Consider the following 23474-nt stretch of genomic DNA (forward strand, 5'->3'; position numbering starts at 1 on the left):
ATTCAATTTATGATGAAAAAACAATCAACTATGAATGATAATGATGAATAACAAGCTCTGTGTACACCTACAGTTCTTCTACTTTCAGTTCTTTCAGTTCATTTGTTTATTTTTTATCTCTTTCAGTTCACTTTTTCAGTTATCTATAAAATCTTTACATAATTGCTGTAAACAGAAAGGGTCAGCTTGTAAACATCAACAAGTAATATTCTTATCTATTAGGTTCGATTGCATCTTTGAGTAATCTGGGATCTATGGCAAACATTTGTTCATGAAAAACTAATGAAATTGTGTAAACAGAATCTAGGAAACGAAGTACAGGACTGGCACCCAGAGTTGTTCTATGAGTTCTTTCAGACCTTTCTCACATTTTTAAAAACCTACATTAACAAATGCAAAATACACCCTTATCCGTTGCAATCGTTGACACCATTGAAATTTAAAATGCTTAGCATTTGTTCATTTTGGATACAATTATTTGTCAAAAAGGAGGAAGTACGCGACTTGGTGTAGGTCAGCATTTGTGTATTCAAGTGCGTGTAAAAGCACTTGTTTAAGGTAAGGTACTAGATCAACAAGGCATTTCCACTGTTGACTAGTTGACACTCAGACCTGAGAAACTGTAATACTCAACTGTACGCAAGATAAAAACCTCTCAGCTCTTCCACTGCATCCCAGGAGATACTGTAAGGATTCTTGTCGGTGGCGCTGGAAAACAAGTTCCAACCGCAGAATAATAACTGTTACAAAACATGACTAAGAATGCTTCTCTCATGTGGCTCTTGACACAGGTTCGATAAAAAACAATTGTAATTAAAAAAAAGCTTCTTATCGGCTAGTGATTTTTGCTGACAGGAAAGGTGAGAAGAAAAAATCAAAAGCAAACTTCAGAGCTCTCATTGTAGTTCTTCTCCAGTTTCGCTCGATCTTCACCTGTCGGCCCGCGGTCAACGGAGAAGACTCACAGTCGAGACAGTGTATGGCCTTCAGTTCAAACGCTGGAGATTTGGCGCCAAGTTTACCCTCAATTTTTATGCTGAATTCCACAAGATTCCCAGGTTTAAGGTTTAGTAAAACTTGTCGGAACTCATGAGTCGCCATTAGCATGATGTCCTTGGCCGGGTCTTCCGCCGCCACACTCGATTGGCTAATCGACCCGACCGTCACTTGAAATCGGTAGCTGTCGAAACGTTTCACGTGACAGGTGTGTTTGGCGAGAGCCTTGATCTGACAAAGCTCGTCCTCTTCCTGCATACGGAGAAGCAGAGGTAAAGAAATCAGCGCTTCAGAACCGACCGCCGTCAGATTCGCCACCGAAACGTTTGTCCGGTCACACTTGGGATACGTTTCGCCGTAGAGGCAGCGTAGCCAGTCTGCCATTAACCTTGGCAACATGTTAATGACTGACTGAGCTCCATTCTCAGTTTCTACCACGCTAGAATGTTTGAAACGCCCGGTCCATGTGACTCTGTGTCCGTGTAGGTGGCTGCAGAAAATCTGAGTTTGGGCCATGCCTTTAGTTTGCCATGCTGATGGCCCACATGCATTACTGTACTGGTTCCAAGTCAGAGTGGAGTTGTAGAGCTTCTCTCCCTCAGAATGATAAACATAGACTGAGAAAAGCAGCGTCACCATGGAGATGCAGAGCAGAATGAGCTTGACTGGACCCCGGTGTGTGATGGAGCGTACCACGTCTAAAATAGACATGCTGAAGCGAGTCCAGAGGCGCAGGGAGACGGGAATCGCACATATCACCAGGGTTACGATCACTTTGGTCAGTTCCAGTTCGAGGAACCATTTGAAGACTTGGATGAAGAGCATGGTGGCGAGTCCGAAGGCGAGAACAGGCAGAGCAAACAGGAAGAGGAAGTAGGCCACACAGGTGCGTATCAGACCCACGGCGGAGGAATGCTGCAGCAGGACCACAGAGAACTCGCACCACATGAAGCACACCAGGTACGGCACTAAGAAGCAGTAGGTCCCCCGGAAACCACGCATCCGGGCCATGCTGGAAGGAAAAGACGTACACCTTCAGTGAAAATTCACAATAAGATAAATCACAATTGAGTCAAAGCTCAACTTTAACCCGTTAAAATATATCGTTAAAATTCATTTAGATTTCAAGTCCATGCCTACCTGAAGACAAGGTAGAAGAGGTAAACATAGAGCAGACAAGGTAGGCTGAGTTTCAGCTCCACTGAGTCTCCTAGTGGCAGAGTAGCAAAGGTGCGTCCCAGATTAAAAAGCACTGTCATGTTTTCCGGAAGAAATTGTGTCAAACCACAGAGAGACGATGCAACCTAGAAGAAAAGGAACAAAAAAATGTACATGACAATTCATGTTATGAGAGACAAACGTTGAAAATTCCTCATCAAAGTGTCAATTGTTAACATTAAAACATTGACCTCTATAAGCATTGCTCGACGGGCATATGTGGCAGCAGCAGGACTGAGACTGTGGTAGCTGATAGCAGTGAAGAAGATGGCCACAGTAGAAAGCTCTGAACAGGGAATCCATCCCTTATCAGCCACGGGGAAGGAGAAAATGACAAAGAAGACCGAGACGATGAAATAGATGTAGGGCTCCAGGTTGTTCCAGCCAAAGTTGGTCTCGGCTTGCTCCACGTCCAGTCCGGGATCGAAGCGAGTCAACAAGGAAGTCAGTGCACTGAAGTTCTCCCAGCTCTGGAAGAACATTTTTTTTATTAAGTAAAATATTATTTGTTGACAACTAGTCCACCCAAAATAGAATAAACTTTCCTGATGGTGAATTTAATTTTGACTGGGATTGAGCATAACATAATGAGAAACATACACTTTACAATTGCTGTGATTCATTTGTTTTGTTTTTAAAAATAAAACTCTTTTAACTAGAGTACATATTCCTCACAGCACATAATCATGAAAACTTTTGTTATTTATTTCGTTTTATTATTTTGTTGTTTTTATCATTTAAAAGTCAGTGTTTCCAAACTAACAAAATCTCATTGCTTAGTCATTTTGTCATTAAAAAAAAGACCCAATACAAACCTTGCTGCTTTTAAAAATACGCAGAGTGCAAATGATCATGGAGATGAAGGAGAGATAGAAGACCAGAAGTGGGATGATGAAAGCAAACAAATCCACTGTCAGGTTGCTGATGATGAAGAAAAAGATGAGAGCGTTGACGTGCTGTGTCGGGATGATGGTGCTGAGCCACTGGACTCCGGCGCGCGAGGCCCAGTCCACCAGGTGCTCTTTAATGTCAAGAACCGTGTGCATGGGGTACTGCAGGTACTGAAGGAAACAAAAAGGTGTTGTCAACATTGTGTGCAAACTAAATAAAGGTGGTCTTACCATGAAGCATGACTTCATCGCCATGGCATTCTTTATGGCTACTGTTTGCTTCGTATCCAACATCATCCCTGTTCCCCCAAACCCCCAAGAACTTTTGTGGTGCTTCTTATATCCGGAGGACGCCATCTTTTCCATAAAAACAATCATGTTAATATTCTATTGAGACGAATTGTTGCAACGTATTACCTCTTTTCCACTAGCACCACCATCTGTGCCGTCAGTCTTGTCTGCCGGTGGCTTCTCGGTTTTAGCCTGAGATACAGTGATTCCCTGTGCATAATTTTTCGTCATCTCCACGAAACCATCCAGGTCGACCAGTTGACCAGCTGATGGGAGGAAAAAAAATGGATATCATCTTATAGTTCTGTTTGTAGAATGGTTCAAATTTGGAAACACTAAAATAGAAAGGAACCTTGTTTTAAAGGCAAATTAAAAGCATAACATATTAAAAAGTAATTGTGATGTCATCATTTTAACACATACATTTTCTTAGATATGCTAAAAATATAAAGTTTAATCCAATGTAATTATATACTAATATCTAACAATACAACCATCATGTGACTTTAAAATAATATTAAGATCAATAGTTACCTCTGCCAAGGAGCACATGTGATCACTGGCATGTTTATGTTTGTCTGTTAGAAAACTACTCAATAAAAATATTTTGCAATATTGACACTTGGATAATGAACAACTGATAAAATGTTGGTGGACTATAGTTCCATTTCAAATGCTTAAAAGGTGCAGAATTGTATTATTTAAATGGAGGTTGACAAAAAAGATATTGAAGGTGTGGTTGATATTGAATTATTAAAATACTTTCCCCTTTTTTAAAAAAAACAATTGGTGTGAGGGGAATGTCATAATCAGTTAAAATAGATCAATAAATTGGATTGTTTATTACAATTTCAAAGACTGATACTAACCCTCGTTACTGACCATACTCTCCAGCACCTTTTGCGTCTGCCCTGAGGTTGGTATCGGGACTTTGGAAGGAGCGCCACCTTATGGTGAGAAGAAATCAGGACAACAGAAGAGAGATGCAAACAAGCCTGAATACAATGCGAAACTTTTCACCCTGGCAGCTGCAATTGGTCAAATCACAAAGATCTCACGGAGTCAAGTGACAAAAACATGATGCAGGAAATATGTTGATCAACCGATGTGATCTTGACACAACTAAGATGTGAATCTCAGAGAAGAATTTACATTTTAAAGATAAAAAACCTTGGGCACAGACTATTTTTTAATTGTTTTACATCCTCGTTTAGAAAGAAAGGGTTTATGTCAATACTCAATGTTATTTTTTAAATATGTGCCTCATAAGTCAAAATTTTTGAATTTAAAAAAATGGGGTTTACAGTGGAAGCCAGTGATAAAATATTACAGGTCAGGGGTTGAGTGTCGTTTGAGATTTGATAAATGGCCCCACAGAAGATCGTAAGCTGCACTCTTCTCACTCTGTATCGCGTTGACCTGGCAAATGTTCCCCAGTAGTTCCGCCATTGGCACCTTTGTCTTCCTCTCTGGATTGAGCTTCCAGTACATCATCATGGCAGCTTTACGCACCGCTTGCTCAAACTTGCTCTCTGTTGCCAACCTACGAACATCTTCCTCGTTGTCAGGAGTGATTCCTGGTGTACAAAAATTAAAATAAAATTCAATATAAAACAAGTTTTCAAGGCTGGAACATTTACTCTATAACCTTTTTTCTGGATCCAGCAGCGCTGTAGGAGAATGCAGGCTCTTTTCCGTCCCTGTTTTGCTGCCTTAACCAGCCACCCAACTGCCAAAATATTATTCTCAACTGCGTCTTTCTCTTCAGCCAGGAGCAAATAATGTTGACCAAGCTGAGAAGAAATGAAAAAAAATATTCAAATGAATTTCTAACGTCGTAATATTAGCCTAAAAACTACATTATTCATTATGCGCTCTTCTTTTGAACATAAACAGCTGAAAAAACATAAAGGAATTGTGTTCACTCATTGTCGATTCGCTGGGACATGTTTTTTTCTTCTCCGATATGGTTTTACCTTAAATGCAAGTGTCTTTAGATAACTTTAATATAATTTGACACTTTAAATTGAAATAAAGATTAAAAAAAGACATGTTGAACCCTTTACACCTGTTAGGGCCATCAAATTGTGGACATTATCAACCAAAATATCATTGATTCATGACCTACAGACACAAGTGTGTATACACTGAAAAGTGTCCTGCTCGGGTGGTCACTCAGGCCTCTGACACGGCTAAAGGTCGACTGTCCAGCGTAGAAATCTCTTGAGGAGTATCAAGTGACCATCTTCTAATAATAACTTGTACAGTTTAATTTCAAAACATTTTAGGCAGTTGGCACGATTTACTTTTTTTTTTGCTGACATGGCACAAGTTTTTTTTTTTCATTTTATAAATAAAACTTTTAAAGTAACATTAATGTTGACGTCTTAAAGTGAGCCCATATTAGTGAGTACTAAATGATCCATATTAATGAGAATTTTGGTTTTATCTTACAGCTGGACTGAAAAACAAACACAGTCAGATCAGAACCGACAACGATGCAGAGAGTCTGTGTTCACATGTTTACACTCACTCGTGCTTGAGCTCGTGCATCCCCGGCTTTTGCCTTCTCCAGAATCTGATCCACCGACAGATCTTCCTCTGGTTCTTCATCTTTAAAAAAAATGGAGAGTTTGCATTCATTAATGAATTAAGTACAACAAGATGAAAATGTATATAATCCAAGTGTAATCCTCTCTTATCAGTTAAAAAAAAAAGTATCATCAACATCTCCCAAAACTTTTACATAGGCTTCCTGGCATTTATAATCATGTAAGGTAAGTAAGTAAGTAGTAAGTAAGTTCCAGACCAGGGTCACAAAGTGCTTAAACAATCTAAACAATACTAAATAAAATATATACTTAAAAAAGCAAGATAACACCGAGAACAACACAGGAGTCTCAGAGAATCAAGGAAAAGCCTGCACAAATAAAATGTCTTTAGATTTTTCTTGAAGGAGTCAGTAGATCCATCAAATACAGAGAGAGAGGAAGATCGTTCCAAAGCTTAGGAGCAACAGCCTGGAAGGATTTCTCTCCTCTGGTCCTGAACCGTTTTCAGAAACCATCAGTAGATTCTGATCCACAGACCTCAGAGCCCGAGCTGGGGTGTAAGGCTGGATAAGATCACTGATTTAAGGAGGAGCCTGACCATGAATACCTCTTAAAGTAAGAACCAGAATTTTAAAGTTGATCCTGAAAGAAACTGGCAGCCAGTGAAGAGATTTAAGGATCGGAGAAATGTGAGTTTTCCTACTAGAGCGGGTCAGAATTCTCGCTGCAGAGTTCTGTATCTTTGTAATTTGTAAGGCCCATTATATCTAATTTATTTTTTGCAAAGTCTGAATAATTGTAATTAAAAGTTTGTGATTAGAATGAATGGTGCAGTAGATGATTGTTCCAAACTGGTTCCAACTGGACCTAAGAAACATGTGGAGTTTGTCACTCTCTGTGTTGTAGAAAGAGCTGTTCTCTGGAATGAAGTGTGTTAGTGCCTCCTGCTGTCCCATTCAGTGAAAATCTACCTTGAAACTCTGAAGAACGATATTTAAGCCACTATCTGGAAGACTAGTTTATGGATTTAAATGACATATAGATTGTACAGAAAACTTCAATGTTTACTATTGCCTACTGCGTGAACGTTTGTGTTCAAAACATTAGAAGTGTCAGTGGTTGGTTCATTCTCTTGTTTAAAAAAGGTGTTGTTTATGAAAACACTTTCACCCTCACACTTAACCAGACGCCTCACTTGAATATATCGCATAAAGAAAAAGCAGAAAAAATAAAAGCAGATTGTAAATCTTAACTCCGTATGAATCCTGAAAATTAAATCAATGTTAGCTTATAGGTTTAAAACACACAGGCAGAAACATCAAACTGTGAATATATTCAAAGAGACTTGTTTACTCAGACCTACCTTCCTCCTCATGGGCTTCGTCTTCCTCTGCTTTCCTGAGCCGTTCCTCTATAATCACTCGTTTGGCCACGGAGGCAAACGTCCGTCTCGTGGGTTTGGCAGCAGAAGTCAAGCCAGAGTCAGACAGTGACAGGGAGGGCGCAGATTTAGCTCTGGATAAATACGACAAGTTTGAGACTTGTGGATGTGCAGATGGTTCAGATTGTGGTCCCTCTGTGGAATCCATTGATTCGGGAACCGTGACTGAAGATGGATGGGATGAAGGAGACCACTCTGTGTGTTCGGAGGATGTTGTGTTGCTGGTGGATGTGACACGTGGAACATTAGAATCATGGAAAAGCTGATTCTGCAGGGCATTGGATGGGTCATTTTCTTTGCGTGGTAAATTCTCCATCTATTAGAAAACAGAAAAATATTAAACTTAAAAACGCAACAAGGAATAAACTGGCACAGCTTAATCCATACATTAAGTTACTTATGTCGTTGCAGTTAGACACATACGTTGGCATATTTAGCTTGTGCAATCATTCTGAACCCAATTGAACTAAACAGCACGTGGGGGGGGGGATATTTGGAAACTGACGCCGCACAAGTCACAGAAATCTAGACACCCAGCCGACTCCAAGCTTAACACCTGTTTAACATTCAGCAGTGACAGAACATGACAAATATCTTACTTGGTATTTAAATCCTCTTCACTTCTTCCATATGAATTATTCTGGCCCTGAATTTTGAACGTTTTAGCTCCTGAAGAAAAACAGCTGAGGGCGTTGAAGCTCTCATGCTTCTCTGGTCCAAAAACAAACAGCCCAAATGTGTGATCCACCTTCTTAAAAATAGACCCAGTGCTCACAGGAGGGATCACGTGCCGGTCAGAGAATGGAACGTTTGGATTGGTTAACAGAACATGCGAATACTTTTTTCATTATAGCAAGTGATAATGCAATGATCTACCTTTAAAAAAGTTACATGTGAAAACTGTAAAGATTTACAGTAGCAAGAGTTGTACTGTTTAAAAAAAAATCCAGGTACTAAACATATTTTATCATATTTTGAGATTCAATTTGTGTATTTGTTCATTATATCTTGTCCTAAACATTCTTAGCAGACATGATAGTAAATTGATGAAGGAAATAATAGAATTTAAATCATTTATGACGAACTCAACCACTCTGTAACTTACCAGTTTAAGAATCAAAGCATTCAGTCAATTAAGGAACCGAATACTTGGAGAAAATGGATGTTGACGTACTTTTCATTCACTCATTCAAGCATAGCTTTTCATCTACTCTGTCATCACTACAGTTTTTTAAAATGAATAAATCCCAATTATTTTCTCATATAACGTAGGGACAAACACTGCCATCTAGTGGCGAAAGATAATCACTTCATTGAAATGATAAGCGCTTTCAATCTTCAGGCCTTTGTTCGGACGATATTATTAAGTAAGTAAGTAAGTAAGTAAGTAATATTAAGGTCATGCTTCTGACTTTTCCCTTTACAGACTAGTTTGAAGAAATCAAATAATAATAATACAAAAAACATTCAAGACTATACATGTACATATTCACTATGTATGCACCTCTTAATGAACCCTTTTGATTAAACAAATCTATACAAAGTAGACCATAATCTAATTCTCCTAAATTAACTAAAGATATATCTTAATTTTCATATGATTGTAAAGTAAGTATGCAATATAGGAGCTACTTCTAACAATACTAGTAACTCGTATAGTTTCTTTGTTATAGGCTGAGTCCCACATTATTTGACTTATTTGTATATAATTGGTGATAAATAATAATAATAATAATAATACATTGTTGTGCTGTTTAACAAAACCATCTGAGGGAACAGAGCAGATCAGCTGACATCTGTCAATCCTTCCAGATGTGGGTTAACATTTTAATCCTCTCAGCTGGTAATAGTTGCACCCCCACTTTTAAGAAGCGGGGTACAGGGAGACAAAGAAGCAGACAAGCAGAACTGTGCTCCCAGTTCTTCCAGAACCCAGCAGCATCCTCAACTCTGTTTCTGCGTCTGTGGTCTGACAGGAGGCGGGACTGACCCGGTTCAAGCATCTGCTGGTTCTCCATCGCTCCAGGTTTCAAGTCACCATGTCGGACTGCAGGAGGGAATGGAACCGGGAGGACGAGCTCCCGGTTTACTTCGCTTCCCCGATCACCACCGGACCCAACCAGCGGAAAAGCTACGGCATGTTCAGCTCGGTGGAAGGGGCGTTCGAGAGCAAGACCATCGCCTTCGACAACTACGCGGTCGGGCGCCAGGGGAGCCGCACCCCGAGGAGCGGCAGCAGGGAGCGGATGCTGGATGCGGGTGACCCGGTGAGCCCGACGGGCGGCGAGGGCACCCCGGACAACCCACCTGCAGAAATGAAGCAGGACCACAGCGATCTTCGAGTGAGGTTTTCTGACGACGAACCTCGAGGCGAGAAGGTGAGGCACAATATTTCATTTATTTGACATGAGAGAAAGTAGGTCATATGTTCAGATCTCCCTGTGGAAAAGTAAGTCATCTTTAGTTGTATATGGCTGTGACCCCAAAGTTACACCAGTGACTATATATATATATATATATATATTTATATTTATATGTATAATTTTCATATGATTATTAAGTAAGTAAGTAATTTTTATTTATATAGCGCTTTTCCAGAGCAGGGTCACAAAGCGCTTTAACAATCAAAACAATATTCAATAAAGTATATACTCTAAAGGGCAAGATAAAACTGATAACACAACAGAAGTAGCTCCTTCTAATAATAACAATAACTCATGTAGTTTCTTTGTTATAGGCTAAACTTATTTGACTGATTTGCATATCACTGGTGATAAATAGTGATATATATATTATATATATATATATATATATATATATATATATATATATATATATATATATAAAACAATTTTTTCATATGATTATTAAGTTAGTATGCAATATAGGAGCTCCTTCTAATAATAATAATAATGTCATCATATAATATCATGTAGTTTCTTTGTTAGAAGTTAGAAGTTAGAAGAGGCTTAACTTATTTGACTTATTTGCATATAATTGGAGATATATATATATATCGCCAATTATATGCAAATTATTATTATTATATATATATATATATACTTTGGCTGTGATCCTAAAGTCTATTCACATCAGTTGTTTATTTGTTTTTCAATATAACGAATAACTATTAAGTGGCTATTATCAAGAAAACATTGGATATGTCAAATCGTACATTTAATTGTTATCAGCTGTTTACTTCTTATCGTTTTATTTGTCCAATCAAATTCAAAGTTGTACCTGACATAAAATGAACCATAAATGGAAGAAAACCCATTTCCTCTAAAGAAAAAGAAAAAGCGCACATAAAGAGGCTGATTAAATGTTTTATTTAAGTAAATTAAGACCGAAGGGTTTTTTTTATAGAGACGAAACCCATTAATACAAAATAATACAAACAAAGGGAAAAAAAACAATTAATTAAGCTGAAAAAAATTATATATTTTTAGGTCCTTGAGAAAGCCAGAAAGTGGCAATATCGCGTATCGCGTTTGCTGCTGACGTACGCGCTCACGCGTCTCTCGGCAGCGCGCACGTCTGCACGCAGCGTCACCTGAGTCGTCGCGCGCACCTCTCTTCCTGTCGCGGCGGCATCTTCATCCTCCTCTCTCCGGGGACATTGATGTGAACATATTGAAAGAAGAGCTGCTGGTTTGAGGGACTCGTGGAGAATGGCTGAGCACAGCGAGCGCATGGAGAACAGTTTCCCGCATCATCTGGTGAGATCACACGGTGTGTCCGAGCGTCAACGGCTCAAATCCCTGCTGCGATGCGGGATTAAATTCTTAGTCCAGGTAGCGACACAGCGGGAGGTCCCTAAGTGTGACTTGAAGGTGAAGCAGCAGATTCACGACAGGAAAACGTTTGATTTTTTCGCTGAGTCAAAGGTTTCGATATTCTGTCAGCACTGAAGGCATCGAGATTAAAACATGTCTTGTTTTTTAAATAAAACCCCACAAAATGCTAAAAATGAAATCCTGCAACATAATAAAAATCATCGATTGGTTGGCAAACGGTTACCATGGAAACATAAACTATGGCTTCCCTGGCTTCCCTTTTTTCTTCTTCATTCGTACAAACTTACCAGCTATGAAATGAAACAATGGTCTTGGATTTTAAATATACATTTTTTACTGTAGTCACAAATTTTACCAGATTAAATGAAGCGCATTGCTTTTACACATACCATATATATATATATATATATATATATATATATATATATATATATATATATATATATATATATTATTGTTTGTTTTAACTAAAGACATGTCTGCAACTCACTTTAAAAAACAAAACAGTAGTATGGTTGAGTAGTATTGTGTAATAGTTGTTATATGGGTTTATGTAATTTACCAGTTTACATATTGTACTTTACATCTGGATACATTTATTGATACAATTGTAAATGGCAAACTACTGTATGATCCAACAGTTTATTATTTGACTATCATTCTTTATTCAAACTCTGATACACAAATAAATATTGTTCCCTACTCGATAGTTTCAATGTTTGTGAAAACTTTTTATTTGTTTTTAACTGATTCAATTTGGAATAAAACCTGTTTATATGATATTTTTTTCCCCTTTTAATAATGCATTTCTTGTCCTTTTGAATATCAATATTTATTGATCTATGAGGCCTCATCTTGTGATGGCTTAAAATAAAATTAATATACAACAGATGATAATAAAACTGTTCATCGTTTAATTCAATTTTTATCTAAAGGGCCAAATCATAACAGAGTTATTTCACACAAATGTACAGGTTGAAAAAATATATATAAGTGAAGAGAAAAAGTTGTCAGCCAATCACAATGAGCAACACTGTCGAGGGAAAATATCCTTTAAACAGGCAGAACCAGGGAGAGGAGAGACAGGGGGATGGAAAAAGGAGAAAGACAGGGGGGTGGAGAGAGAGGAGAGACAGGGGGATGGAGAAAGGAGAAATACAGGTGGATGGAGAGGGAGGAGAGACAGGGGGATGGAAAAAGGAGAAAGACAGGGGGATGGAGAGAGAGGAGAGACAGCGGGATGGAGAAAGGAGAAATACAGGGGGATGGAGAGAAAGGAGAGACAGGGGGATGGAGAGAGAGGAGAGACAGGGGGTGGAGAGACAGGGGGGAGAAGAGAGAGGAGAGACAGGGGGTGGAGAGAGAGGAGGGACAAGGGGATTGAGAAAGGAGAAAGACGGTGATGGAGAGAGAGGAGTGACAGAGGGGTGGAGAGAGAGGGGAGACAGGGGGGTGGAGAAATAAAGAAAGACGGGATGGAGAGAGAGGAGAGACAGGGGGATGCAGATAGGAGAAAGGAGGAAGACGGGGATGCAGAGTGAGGAGAGACAGGGGGATAGAGAGAGAGGAGAGACAGGGGGATGCAGAGAGAGGAGAGAAGGGGGGTGGAGAGAGAGGAGAGACAGGGGGATGGAGAAAGGAGAAAGACAGGGGATGGAGAAAGGAGAAAGACAGGTGGATGGAGAGAGAGGAGAGACAGGGGGATGCAGAAAGAGGAGAGACTGGGGGATGGAGAAAGGAGTGACAGGGGGATGGAGAGAGAGAAGAGACAGGGGATGTTAATAGAGGTGAGACAGGGGGATGGAGAAAGGAGAAAGACAGGGGATGGAAAGAGAGGAGAGACAGATGGATGAAGAAAGGAGAAAGCCAGGGAGGATGGAGAGACAGGGAGATGCATAGAGAGGAGAGACAGGGTGATGGAGAAAGGAGAAAGACAGGGGGATGGAGAAATGAGAAAGACAGGAGGGGTGGAGAGAGAGGGGAGACAGGGGGATGAAGAGAGAGGAGAGACAGGAGGATGAGAGAGAGGAGAGACAGGGGAATGCATAGAGAGGAGAGACAGTGGTATGGAGAGAGAGGAGAGACAGGTGGATGGAGGGGAGAGACAGCGGGATAGAGAAAGGAGAAAGACAGGGGGATGGAGAAAGGAGAAAGACAGGGGTATGGAAAGAGAAGAGAGACAGGGGGATGTAGAGAGAGGAGAGACAGGCGGATGGAGAGAGGGGAGGGACGGGCTGATGGAGAAAGGAGAAAGACAGGGGGGTCCAGAGAGAGGAGAGACAGGGGATGAGAGAGAGGAGAGACAGGGGGATGGAGAGAGAGAGGAGAGAAGGGGGGTGGAGAAAGGAGAAAGACAGGGGGTGGAAAGAGGAGAGACAGGGAGGTGCAGAGAGAGGAGAGACAGGGGAATGCATAGAGGAGAGACAGGGGTATGGAAAAGGAGAAAGACAGGGGGGTGGAGAAAGGAGAAAGACAGGGGTATGCATAGAGAGGAGAGACAGGGATAGAGAGAGGAGAGACAGGGGGATAGAGAGAGAGGAGAGGCAGGGGGATGGAGAAAGAGGAGAGACAGGGGGATGGAGAAAGGAGAAAGACAGGGGGATGGAGAGAGGAGAGACAGGGGGATGGAAAGAGAGGAGAGACAGGGGGATGGAGAAAGGAGAAAGACAGGGGGATGGAAAGAGAGCCGAGACAGGTGGATGGAAAGAGAGGAGAGAAAAGGGGATGGAGAAAGGAGAAAGACAGGGGGATGGAAAGAGAGGAGAGACAGGTGGATGGAAAGAGAGGAGAGACAGAGGATAGAGAAAGGAGAAAGACAGGGGATGCAGAGAGATGAGAGACAGGGGGATGGAAAAGGAGAAAGACAGGGGGATGGAGAGACAGGAGAGACAGGGGGGTGGAAAAGGAGAAAGACAGGGGGATGGAGAGACAGGGGGGTGGAGAAAGGAGAAAGACAGGGGGATGGAGAGACAGGAGAGACAGGGGATGGAGAAAGGAGAAAGACAGGGGGATGGAGAAAGGAGAAAGACAGGGGGATTGAAAGAGAGGAGAGACAGGGGGATGGAAAGAGAGGAGAGACAGGGGGATGGAAAAGGAGAAAGACAGGGAGATGGAAAGAGAGGAGAGACAGGTGGATGGAAAGAGAGGAGAGACAGTTGGATGGAAAGAGAGGAGAGACAGAGGATGGAGAAAGGAGAAAGACAGGGGATGCAGAGACAGGAGAGACAGGGGGGTGGAAAAGGAGAAAGACAGGGGGATGGAGAGACAGGAGAGACAGGGGGGTGGAGAAAGGAGAAAGACAGGGGGATGGAGAGACAGGAGAGACAGGGGATGGAGAAAGGAGAAAGACAGGGGGATGGAGAAAGGAGAAAGACAGGGGGATTGAAAGAGAGGAGAGACAGGGGGATGGAAAGAGAGGAGAGACAGGGGGATGGAAAAGGAGAAAGACAGGGGGATGGAAAGAAAGGAGAGACAGGGGAATGGAAAGAGAGGAGAGACAGGGGGATGGAGCTCTCCTCACCACAATCACAACTCACCGTGTCTTGTAGATGAATGAGTGTTCAGGGATCATTGAAGAACGGAGACTCATCACTCTCTTTGATCTATTCTGATAGAGTGATCGGCTGCTGATCCGAGGAGGACGCGTGGTCAACGACGACCAGTCCTTCTACGCAGACGTGCACATCGAAGATGGAATCATCAAGTGAGAAGAAAACACTGTGAAAACAAAATCATAATATCTCTCGAGCTCCACCACATCTGTCTTCTTCTTCAGGCAGGTGGGTGAAAACCTGGAGGTTCCAGACGACATCGAGGTCATCGAGGCGAACGGCCGCATGGTGATCCCTGGAGGCATCGACGTCAACACCTGCCTGATGAAGCCCTTCCTGGGTTCGCGGCCCGTCGACGACTTCTTTCAGGGCACCAGAGCTGCGCTGGCCGGAGGCACAACCATGATCAGTGAGTGTCGACATATGTGAGAAATATTCAGCGTGACGTGTGACACCAGTGGGTTTTCTTCTCCTTCTCAGTCGACCACGTGACTCCTCAGCTCGGGGAGAGTCTGCTGGAGGCGTTCGAGGTCTGGCAGGAGGCGGCCGACAAGCAGGCGTGCTGTGACTACTCGCTCCACGTGGACATCCCACAGTGGAATGAAGACGTTAAAGACGAGTTGGAGCTTATGGTGCAGGACAAAGGTACGGTGACTGCACGGGAAAATGCATCTGCGTCGCTTCAGGAAAAAATCCTGGAAACATTGGAAACACAGTGGAATACATTGTCGTGTTCTTGTTGCTGTCATTGTGGTTCTTATAATCTGTCCAAAGCTGGTGTAAGAATCAATTCTGCTAAAAGCTTGTTCAACGTTTGGATGGAGTTCGTCCCTCAAAAGATCACTGGAGGCTTTTGTGTGGGGAATTATGCTGATTTGGCATCCATTACATCCGTGAATGTGCTCGTGTCTGAAGAACTTCATCTCTAATTCGTTTTTATAAAAACTAATAATACATTTATTTCCTGTTTTTGTGGTCAGGGATCAACTCCTTCCAGGTGTATATGGCGTACAAGGATGTGTACCAGATGTCAGATACTCAGGTCTGTCACACCACGTCATGCCTCCATCGCGGCTCTGACCTCTGTCCTCCTCTAGCTGTACGAGGCCCTGACCTTCTTCAAGAAGCTCGGCGCTGTCGCCTTGGTTCATGCTGAGAACGGGGACCTCATCGCTCAGGTGCGTTGATCCGACTCCAGTCCATCCAACAACATTAATATCAGAGAGAGAACACGATGGGTCGTGAAAACTTCAAACACTTGAAGGCAAGAGTTTCATTTATGTTTCAGGAACAGACGAAAATCCTTGAGATGGGAATCACTGGACCAGAGGGGCATCCATTGAGTCGCCCTGAAGAGGTGTGTGACTATCCATCCATCCAACCATCCAACCATCCAACCATCCAACCATCCAACCATCCAACCATCCAACCATCCAACCATCCAACCATCCAACCATCCAACCATCCAACCATCCAACCATCCAACCATCCAACCATCCAACCATCCACCCATCAACCTAGTATTTCATCCATCCACCCAATCATCCATTCTTTCATCCATCCATCCATCTGTACTTACATCCATCCATCCAACCATCCTCACATTATTTCATCCATTCACCCATCCATCCATCTGTATTCACACCCATCTATCCAACCACCCACCCATTATTTCATCCATCCATCCAACCACCCACCAATTATTTCATCCATCCATCCAACTACCAACCAATTATTTCATCCATCCATCCAACCACCCACCAATTATTTCATCCATCCATCCATCCATCCAACCACCCACCAATTATTTCATCAATCCATCCATCCAACCACCCACCAATTATTTCATCCATCCATCCAACCACCCACCAATTATTTTATCAATCCAGCAATTCATCCATCTGCATTTATATCCATTCAACCATACACCCATTATTTCATCCATCCATCCATCTGCATTTATATCCATTCAACCATCCACCCATTATTTCATCCATACATCCATCTGTATTTACATCCATCCATCCACCCATTATTAATGATCCAACCATTTATCCATCCATCCATCCATCCATCCATCCATCCATCCATCCATCCATCCATCCATCCATCCATCCATCCATCCATCCATCCATCCATCCATCCATCCATCCATCCATCCATCCATCCATCCATCCATCCATCCATCCATCCATCCATCCATCCATCCATCCATCCATCCATCCATCCATCCATCCATCCATCCATCCATCCATCCATCCATCCATCCATCCATCCATCCATCCATCCATCCATCCATCCATCCATCCATCCATCCATCCATCCACCCATCCATCCATCCATCCATCCAACCATTGTTTCTTTCATCCACCCATTCATCTATTCTTAAATCCACCCATTCATTCATCCATCCATCCATTTGTCCATCTGCCCATCCATTCATCTTTCCATCATCCATCCATCAATGAATTCATCCATTCATCCATTCTTCCATTTGTCAGTATATCTGTATATCTATTCATCGGTCCATCCAGCCATCCATCCATCCATCCATCAATGTCAACATATGCTTCTTTATTCTCAGGTGGAGGCTGAAGCAGTGTTTCGAGCCATCACCCTCGGTAACCGTGTCAACTGTCCAATCTATATCTCCAAAGTGATGAGCAAAAGTGCTGGTGACATCATCGCACAGGCAAGAAGGAAAGGTAAGTAACATTCATTTCAAAATGTTTTTTTTTGCCTGTCCATCTTTATTTGTTGAACATTTTAATCTAAATATGTTTCATTATCAATGCAGGGTCTGTAGTTTACGGTGAACCAATAACTGCCAGCCTGGCCACGGATGGTTCCCATTATTGGAGTAAAAACTGGGCCAAAGCTGCTGCTTACGTTACATCTCCTCCCTTAAGTCCAGACCCCACAACTCCAGATCATCTCAACACACTTCTTGCCAGGTAATAGTCAGAAAAAATAATCACTGAAGTGTTCAAGACATTTACCCGACATCTGTAAACTGCGGAGAAGAACTTTCGATTGTATTGCCTTTCAAATAAGCCAGGATGTCAAGTTGTATTAGTGCAAACAAGGGGAGAGGAAAACGCTCGAGGAAAGGTAATTGTGAGCGTGGGAGGAGTAGGCCTATTGACAGATGGTAAACCATAATTGGAGAAAGACCATTGCAAACGACAAACCAACTGTTTTTACACTTCTCACTTTAGTAATAGTGATCTAATGCTCTCATTATGTTCACACACGCACTTGAGATGGCTTCTGTTATTATTTTAATTTCAAGAGGTTCCCATTAAGAGTAATTAAAGAGCCAGTGAACATGAAATCATGTGAATTAAATCATTACAGACGGCCATAAAAGTAAGAGGAGCGTTTGAAGTAATGGCTACAGTACAGCTACAATCTCTCACGACACATAGCCTGATCCTGCAGTGTATTCCTGACAGTCCTTGATGCTAAAAATAGCAGCGGATCTCAAATCCTGCATCACTAGCTGCCTTAGCTCTAATATTCCTCCTCCTTATACCTCCTCTTTTTCATCCATCGCCTCATCCAACGCCACTGTGCTGTTGTCACACTGCTCTTTTGCTTGATCCCTTTTTACAAACATAAATATATTTAGTGTTGAGTAGGGGAAATAATTCTTCACTAGCTTGTACATTACTGTCATTTTAAACAAGTGTTGCTTTTTTGTCACAAGGACTTCTCATTGACGAGAATCACTTAGAGATTAAATTGGATCAGACGGCTTTCAACAACAGAGGAAGGTTGCAGGTTCAAAGGTAGAATCCAACCTTGAATACTGACCAATCCCACCGCAGCGGTTAGGTTAGTTTAGGTTAGGTAGAACTTTAATGATTGATTTGTTTGAAATTGTTTTTTTCCAAATTTTCCACAGCAAATACAGCCATTTTTCATAAAAAATAATCAAAATAAAATAAGAACAAGAACAAAGAGAAATAAAAAGAAAGAACAAGATAATACAATCTAAGTCTAAAGATAAAGATAAAGAAAAAAGGTTAAGATCTTGGCCTTGGTTGGGCAAACCAACAACTCTAATGACGATTATATATTTGGGCTTGTATATTATTTTTAATTCTTAATATTAAAAGAAAAAAAGGTTCTATAACTAAAAAGCTAGACACCTGCTCCTCCCCCAAACCCTCCTTCTTCACATCTCTTCCAACTTTAGACACTATACCGGTGTGTTGTCTCTCTATGAATCAAGCCATGAACTTTTGTATCGTACATCGTCAGCTCCTGTTTCAGGAAAACCTCTGTCTTTTGTCAGATCCATTAACTTCCATCTTTATTTATAAATTATTTATATATTTTACAACAAGAAAAAAAATCAGAGTATTTATTCACTACTATTCACTAGACTATATTGTTGAGAAACATCATTTTCTGATCTTTTTTGTGTGTGAAATGCTTCTGATAAATGCAAGTATTGTTCATGATCTATCAAGTGCAGGCTTTGGTTGCTGTTTTACTAAAGGTGCACTGGATTTGCTTACCTAGCTGTCCAGGAAAGGTATTACGTGTGCTCATAATGCCTACGTTTAGGGTGACCGTACTTTGAATCCCCCAAAAGTGGACACTGCTAGGTGGAGTTGAGTTGTGGCACAATTTCAAGTGTTTTCTATGCTTTTTAACTCATTTAAATCCAAACCTCAACAACATTATGATCTCTAACAGTTGTGTATAAAAGATTCAGATGTTTTAACAAAATAGAATGTAATGTTCTCTTGTAGTAAAATATATAAATAATGCCTTGACACCGAAAAAAAAAAGATCATGGCAGTGCAGTAAGATTTCTAAAAAAAATGGAACTGTGTTTCTTAGGTCTAGAGTTGGGAACTCTACGGATCGAGCTATCCAGAATAGAATAGAATAGAATAGAATACGTTTATTCATCCCCAGAGGGGAAACACACTTTTACAACAGCACAATGAGAATAAAGTGCAAGGAAATGAGAAATAATAATAATAATAAAAGAGATAATAAAATAAATCTTAAAAATATACAAATTATTTACAATATTAAAAAATTAACACTATTAACAGAATAAAATAAAAAAAGAAATAAAAAAATAAAAACAAAAAATAAAAACACACGAGAAGAAAAACATGTGGGATATTATGGTGATACATTGGAATTCATGAATTAAATAATAATAGTTATCACAAATAAGTATTCCACGTTTTTTATCATGTCCTGTATTGGGCTCTGTATATTTGAATCAGAATCAGAAACTTTTATTCCCAGTGTTGTAAAAACAACTATTATCGTTCTGTCTGACAACCTTTATTTTGAAGTTTGAAGACGTTCGATCAGACAGGAATTTTTTCTCAGCTGACTGTGGTTTTCCTCAAACCTGACACCTTATTCCGAGACCTGACGGTGTCCTAACATGTACACCGTACCCTGTCGTGGTCAAAGGCAGCTGAAACCCAACTAGTTAGGTACCATATGCAAAGACAATAACACAGTCACACAAACACACAACAAAGTTTAAATGGAAACATTCTTCTCTCAGATGTACTTTATAAGGTCACATCTTTATTTATTACACGGGTTTGCAATAAATCAGCATTTGACTGTTTTACAAAAGCCTCAACACACACCTGTACAGCTGTGTCACCTACTGTGAGAGACTATTAACTCGATGCGTGTTTCAAAAGCGGCGACCTGCAGGCGGTCGGCAGCGCACATTGTGCATACAGCACTTCCCAAAAAGCAATCGGCAAAGAAAATTTCACTCTCATCCCTGAAGGGATCAATGGAGTGGAGGAGAGGATGAGCATCGTCTGGGACAAAGCTGTGGTGAGTCCATAAAGAACATTTCTCATGTCACGCTTACATTTGTTACAGTCAGACAGCTCATGCTGATGTTCCAACAGGCGATGGGGAAGATGGACGAGAACCAGTTTGTGGCGGTCACATCGACCAACGCAGCTAAAATCTTCAACCTGTACCCTCGCAAGGGTCGGATAGCAGCAGGCTCTGATGCCGACGTCGTCATCTGGGACCCTGAGAGTGTGAAAACCATCTCCAGCAAAGTCCAACGATCGGTAATAATGCAACAAACGCAGCAATACTAAAACATGTGGACGCGTTTGCACGCAGGGAAAACATGCGCATGTCGGACAAGGAAACTAAATTAGGTCAAACGTGAAAAGAATTCAAATGACAACCATTTTACAGCTGAAGCATTTTTTTCTTAGACAGAGATCGGTGATGATAAATGATTTAGACTCGCCGCTGCTTCAGTCAGTGGTTAATGTATTCAGTCTGCATCCAGACAGGGATCGGCTTTGGGGTATAATCCCCTTTCACCCCCCACCCACACTTTGATCTCCACCCATCCCCCTGTATTTAGACTCAATGTTACTATGTGCCCCCAGCTTTTTTATTTATTCATCCCGACATTCTCCCCTCTGCTGCATTATACTGCATGTTTTATGCTCAAGGATACTTGGCTCGCTGTCGCAGCACATTGGCTTTTGACAGCATATCTTTTCTAAAAGGTCGACTCAGATGTTAAGTCTTTATTACACTGCCTGACATCCATTTCTCTTCTATTTCTTTCTGTCCAGGAGTCATATTACAATATATTTGAGGGTCTGGAGTGTCGAGGAGGTCCGGCGGTGGTGCTGAGTAACGGTCGTGTGGGGTACGAGGAAGGGAAGCTGCTGACTCAGAAGGGTGTCGGGCGATTTATTCCTCGCAAGCCCTTCCCAGACTTTGCTTACCAGAGAATCAAGTTCAGAAACCAGGTATAGAGAATCGTCCGTGGAATGATCGATTCTATTCTGAGAAATACCTTTAGGTCAAAAGTGAAAATAATGGTTTGTCAGTCAACTGTGGGCGATGAATATTACATAAGTAGGAAAAGTTTTTTTTTAGGTTTTGTAGTCATGGACTCAGTTGTAACATAGATAGTACTGGGTGGGTGCTTGTAATAAGTGATAGAATTATGTGCAATAAAAGTAAAAGTAGCAGCAGAAATAAGGCCTTGTGATGCAGCATCAGTTGTTGGAGCTGAATCATGATTCAGGGTCATAATTTTAAAAGGCCACTAGATGGCACTCTCAGTTTAAAAATGATGCCAGGTTTAATTCAGTTTGTTGCTATGAGCCAAATATTATAATATGTGTGTCATCTAGTGGCCTTTCAAAGTTAAAAAACTGTATCATTCAGCCTCAACAACTAATGCTGCATCATGTCATGCAGTAGTAGTACTCATATTAGTAATAGAAGTAGTAAGGTAAGGTAAGGTAAAACTTTATTGATCCCTCAGGAGGTCTCCTTTGGGAAATTGTTTAACAAGTACAAGTAATAGTTGGCTTAGCTGCAATATTAATTAAAGAAGTCATATTTGTTGTTGTAATGGTGGTCGTAGTATTTAGAATTCCTAATAGTTCAAAAGTATTTCCAAGAGTACAATTCTTAACTAATGTAGATAATTTACAATAAATAGAAATTAAAGTTACTGCATTGTTGGAAGTAATATTTTGATTTATTTGTAATAAAATATATAATCATTATAATCATGGACGTAGAATTACGATAGTCATAATCATAAGCATTTGTATAAGAAGGGTCAGCGGTTGAAAGTAAGTAATTGTAGTTTTGGCTGCAGTTCTTCTTCAGGTTAAACCAGTTGTGACATCATTTCTCTTCATAAGTATTAAGTTACCAAATCATTCTTTGTTCTGTCTGCAGGCGAAGTGTAACAAGGGTGTCAGCCGTGGTCAGTATGACGGACCTGTCTATGACGTCATTCATACTCCCAAATACATCACTCCTTCGCCCTCGGCCAAAACCTCACCCACCTCGCACCACCCACCTCCGGTGCGCAACCTGCACCTGTCCAACTTCAGCCTATCAGGTATCAACTCACACAAACGCCATCGCATTCAGTTGTGTGTGCAGGATTTCACATATTCTGTCCTTTCAGGAGCTCAGTTTGACGACAACATTCCTCGCAGATCTGGCCATCGCATTGTAGCCCCCCCCGGTGGACGCTCCAACATCACAAGTCTTGGTTAAACGTGTCATGACGATCATCATCATCACCATCATAATAACCACCATCTAGAGGTGATCAAACGTGAATAACAATCAGTCGACTCTGAGTCGCTCACTAATGAATAGTCAACACAAACACTCGCTGAAGACTCTGCGTCAGCTCCCCATTAGGCACATAAACAAGCCCCTGGTGTCATGAAGGTAACTCACTTGAAGTGCTCATAGTTTGGTCTTGTTTATACTGCAGTTGTGTGTAGAGCAGACAGACAGACACACACACACACGCACCCACATACACACACGTGCACACACACATGCATGGATATTTCAGTGTTGATCCAGGGACAGTAAAATCCGCCACACATGCATGTTCTGACTTTATTCACAGCTATGAAAACGCAATGTTCTCACTGTGCACGAAAGCAACAACACATGAGCTTTAATGGAACGTTCAGCTAAAATGATGATGAAAAATGTGAACAATGAAAAATGGAAATAAACAGATTCAAGACATGTGGTGGTTGTGTGTTGCCTGCTCAATTAGGGATTTTGGTTCTTTCCTTTTTTTTTAAACTTTTTAAATGTTGTTTTGCTTGTTTGCTCATCTGCTGTCTCGAATGGAAAATACCAATTAAAGTAATGAATCAAGTTTGTTATTATTGCTGGTTATTCATTAATAAACTTGAATGTGTAAA

The 23474-nt window shown here is 41.0% G+C and overlaps 2 protein-coding genes across 3 annotated transcripts; one reads left to right on the forward strand and one right to left on the reverse strand.

Annotated features, from left to right (window-relative positions):
- Positions 1–417: 417 nt before the first annotated feature.
- Positions 418–9406, reverse strand: wfs1a (Wolfram syndrome 1a (wolframin)). Its single transcript, XM_087809011.1, has 12 exons — positions 9363–9406; positions 7311–7462; positions 5929–6008; positions 5044–5188; positions 4799–4972; positions 4265–4342; positions 3522–3661; positions 3336–3461; positions 3030–3275; positions 2406–2684; positions 2137–2300; positions 418–2008 (listed from the first exon to the last, which is right to left on the reverse strand). Exons 1-12 carry the CDS (start codon positions 9404–9406, stop codon positions 829–831), a joined length of 2808 nt encoding a protein of 935 aa, XP_087665137.1. The 3' UTR covers positions 418–828.
- Positions 9383–23292, forward strand: crmp1 (collapsin response mediator protein 1). Of its 2 annotated transcripts, none has more exons than XM_087800093.1 (14): positions 9383–9766; positions 14800–14888; positions 14961–15145; positions 15217–15381; positions 15717–15778; positions 15834–15914; positions 16025–16093; positions 17321–17441; positions 17534–17690; positions 20430–20571; positions 20649–20819; positions 21345–21524; positions 22474–22639; positions 22709–23292. In XM_087800093.1, exons 1-14 carry the CDS (start codon positions 9428–9430, stop codon positions 22798–22800), a joined length of 2019 nt encoding a protein of 672 aa, XP_087656219.1. In that variant the 5' UTR covers positions 9383–9427; the 3' UTR covers positions 22801–23292. The 2 variants fall into 2 exon arrangements, with proteins under 2 accessions (XP_087656219.1, XP_087656227.1); XM_087800101.1 differs by lacking the exon at positions 9383–9766 and adding an exon at positions 10967–11107.
- Positions 23293–23474: the final 182 nt, after the last annotated feature.

Source organism: Callionymus lyra, chromosome 1 (assembly GCF_982586985.1).
Source record: "Callionymus lyra chromosome 1, fCalLyr1.hap1.1, whole genome shotgun sequence".
Taxonomy (NCBI): Eukaryota; Metazoa; Chordata; class Actinopteri; order Syngnathiformes; family Callionymidae; genus Callionymus; species Callionymus lyra.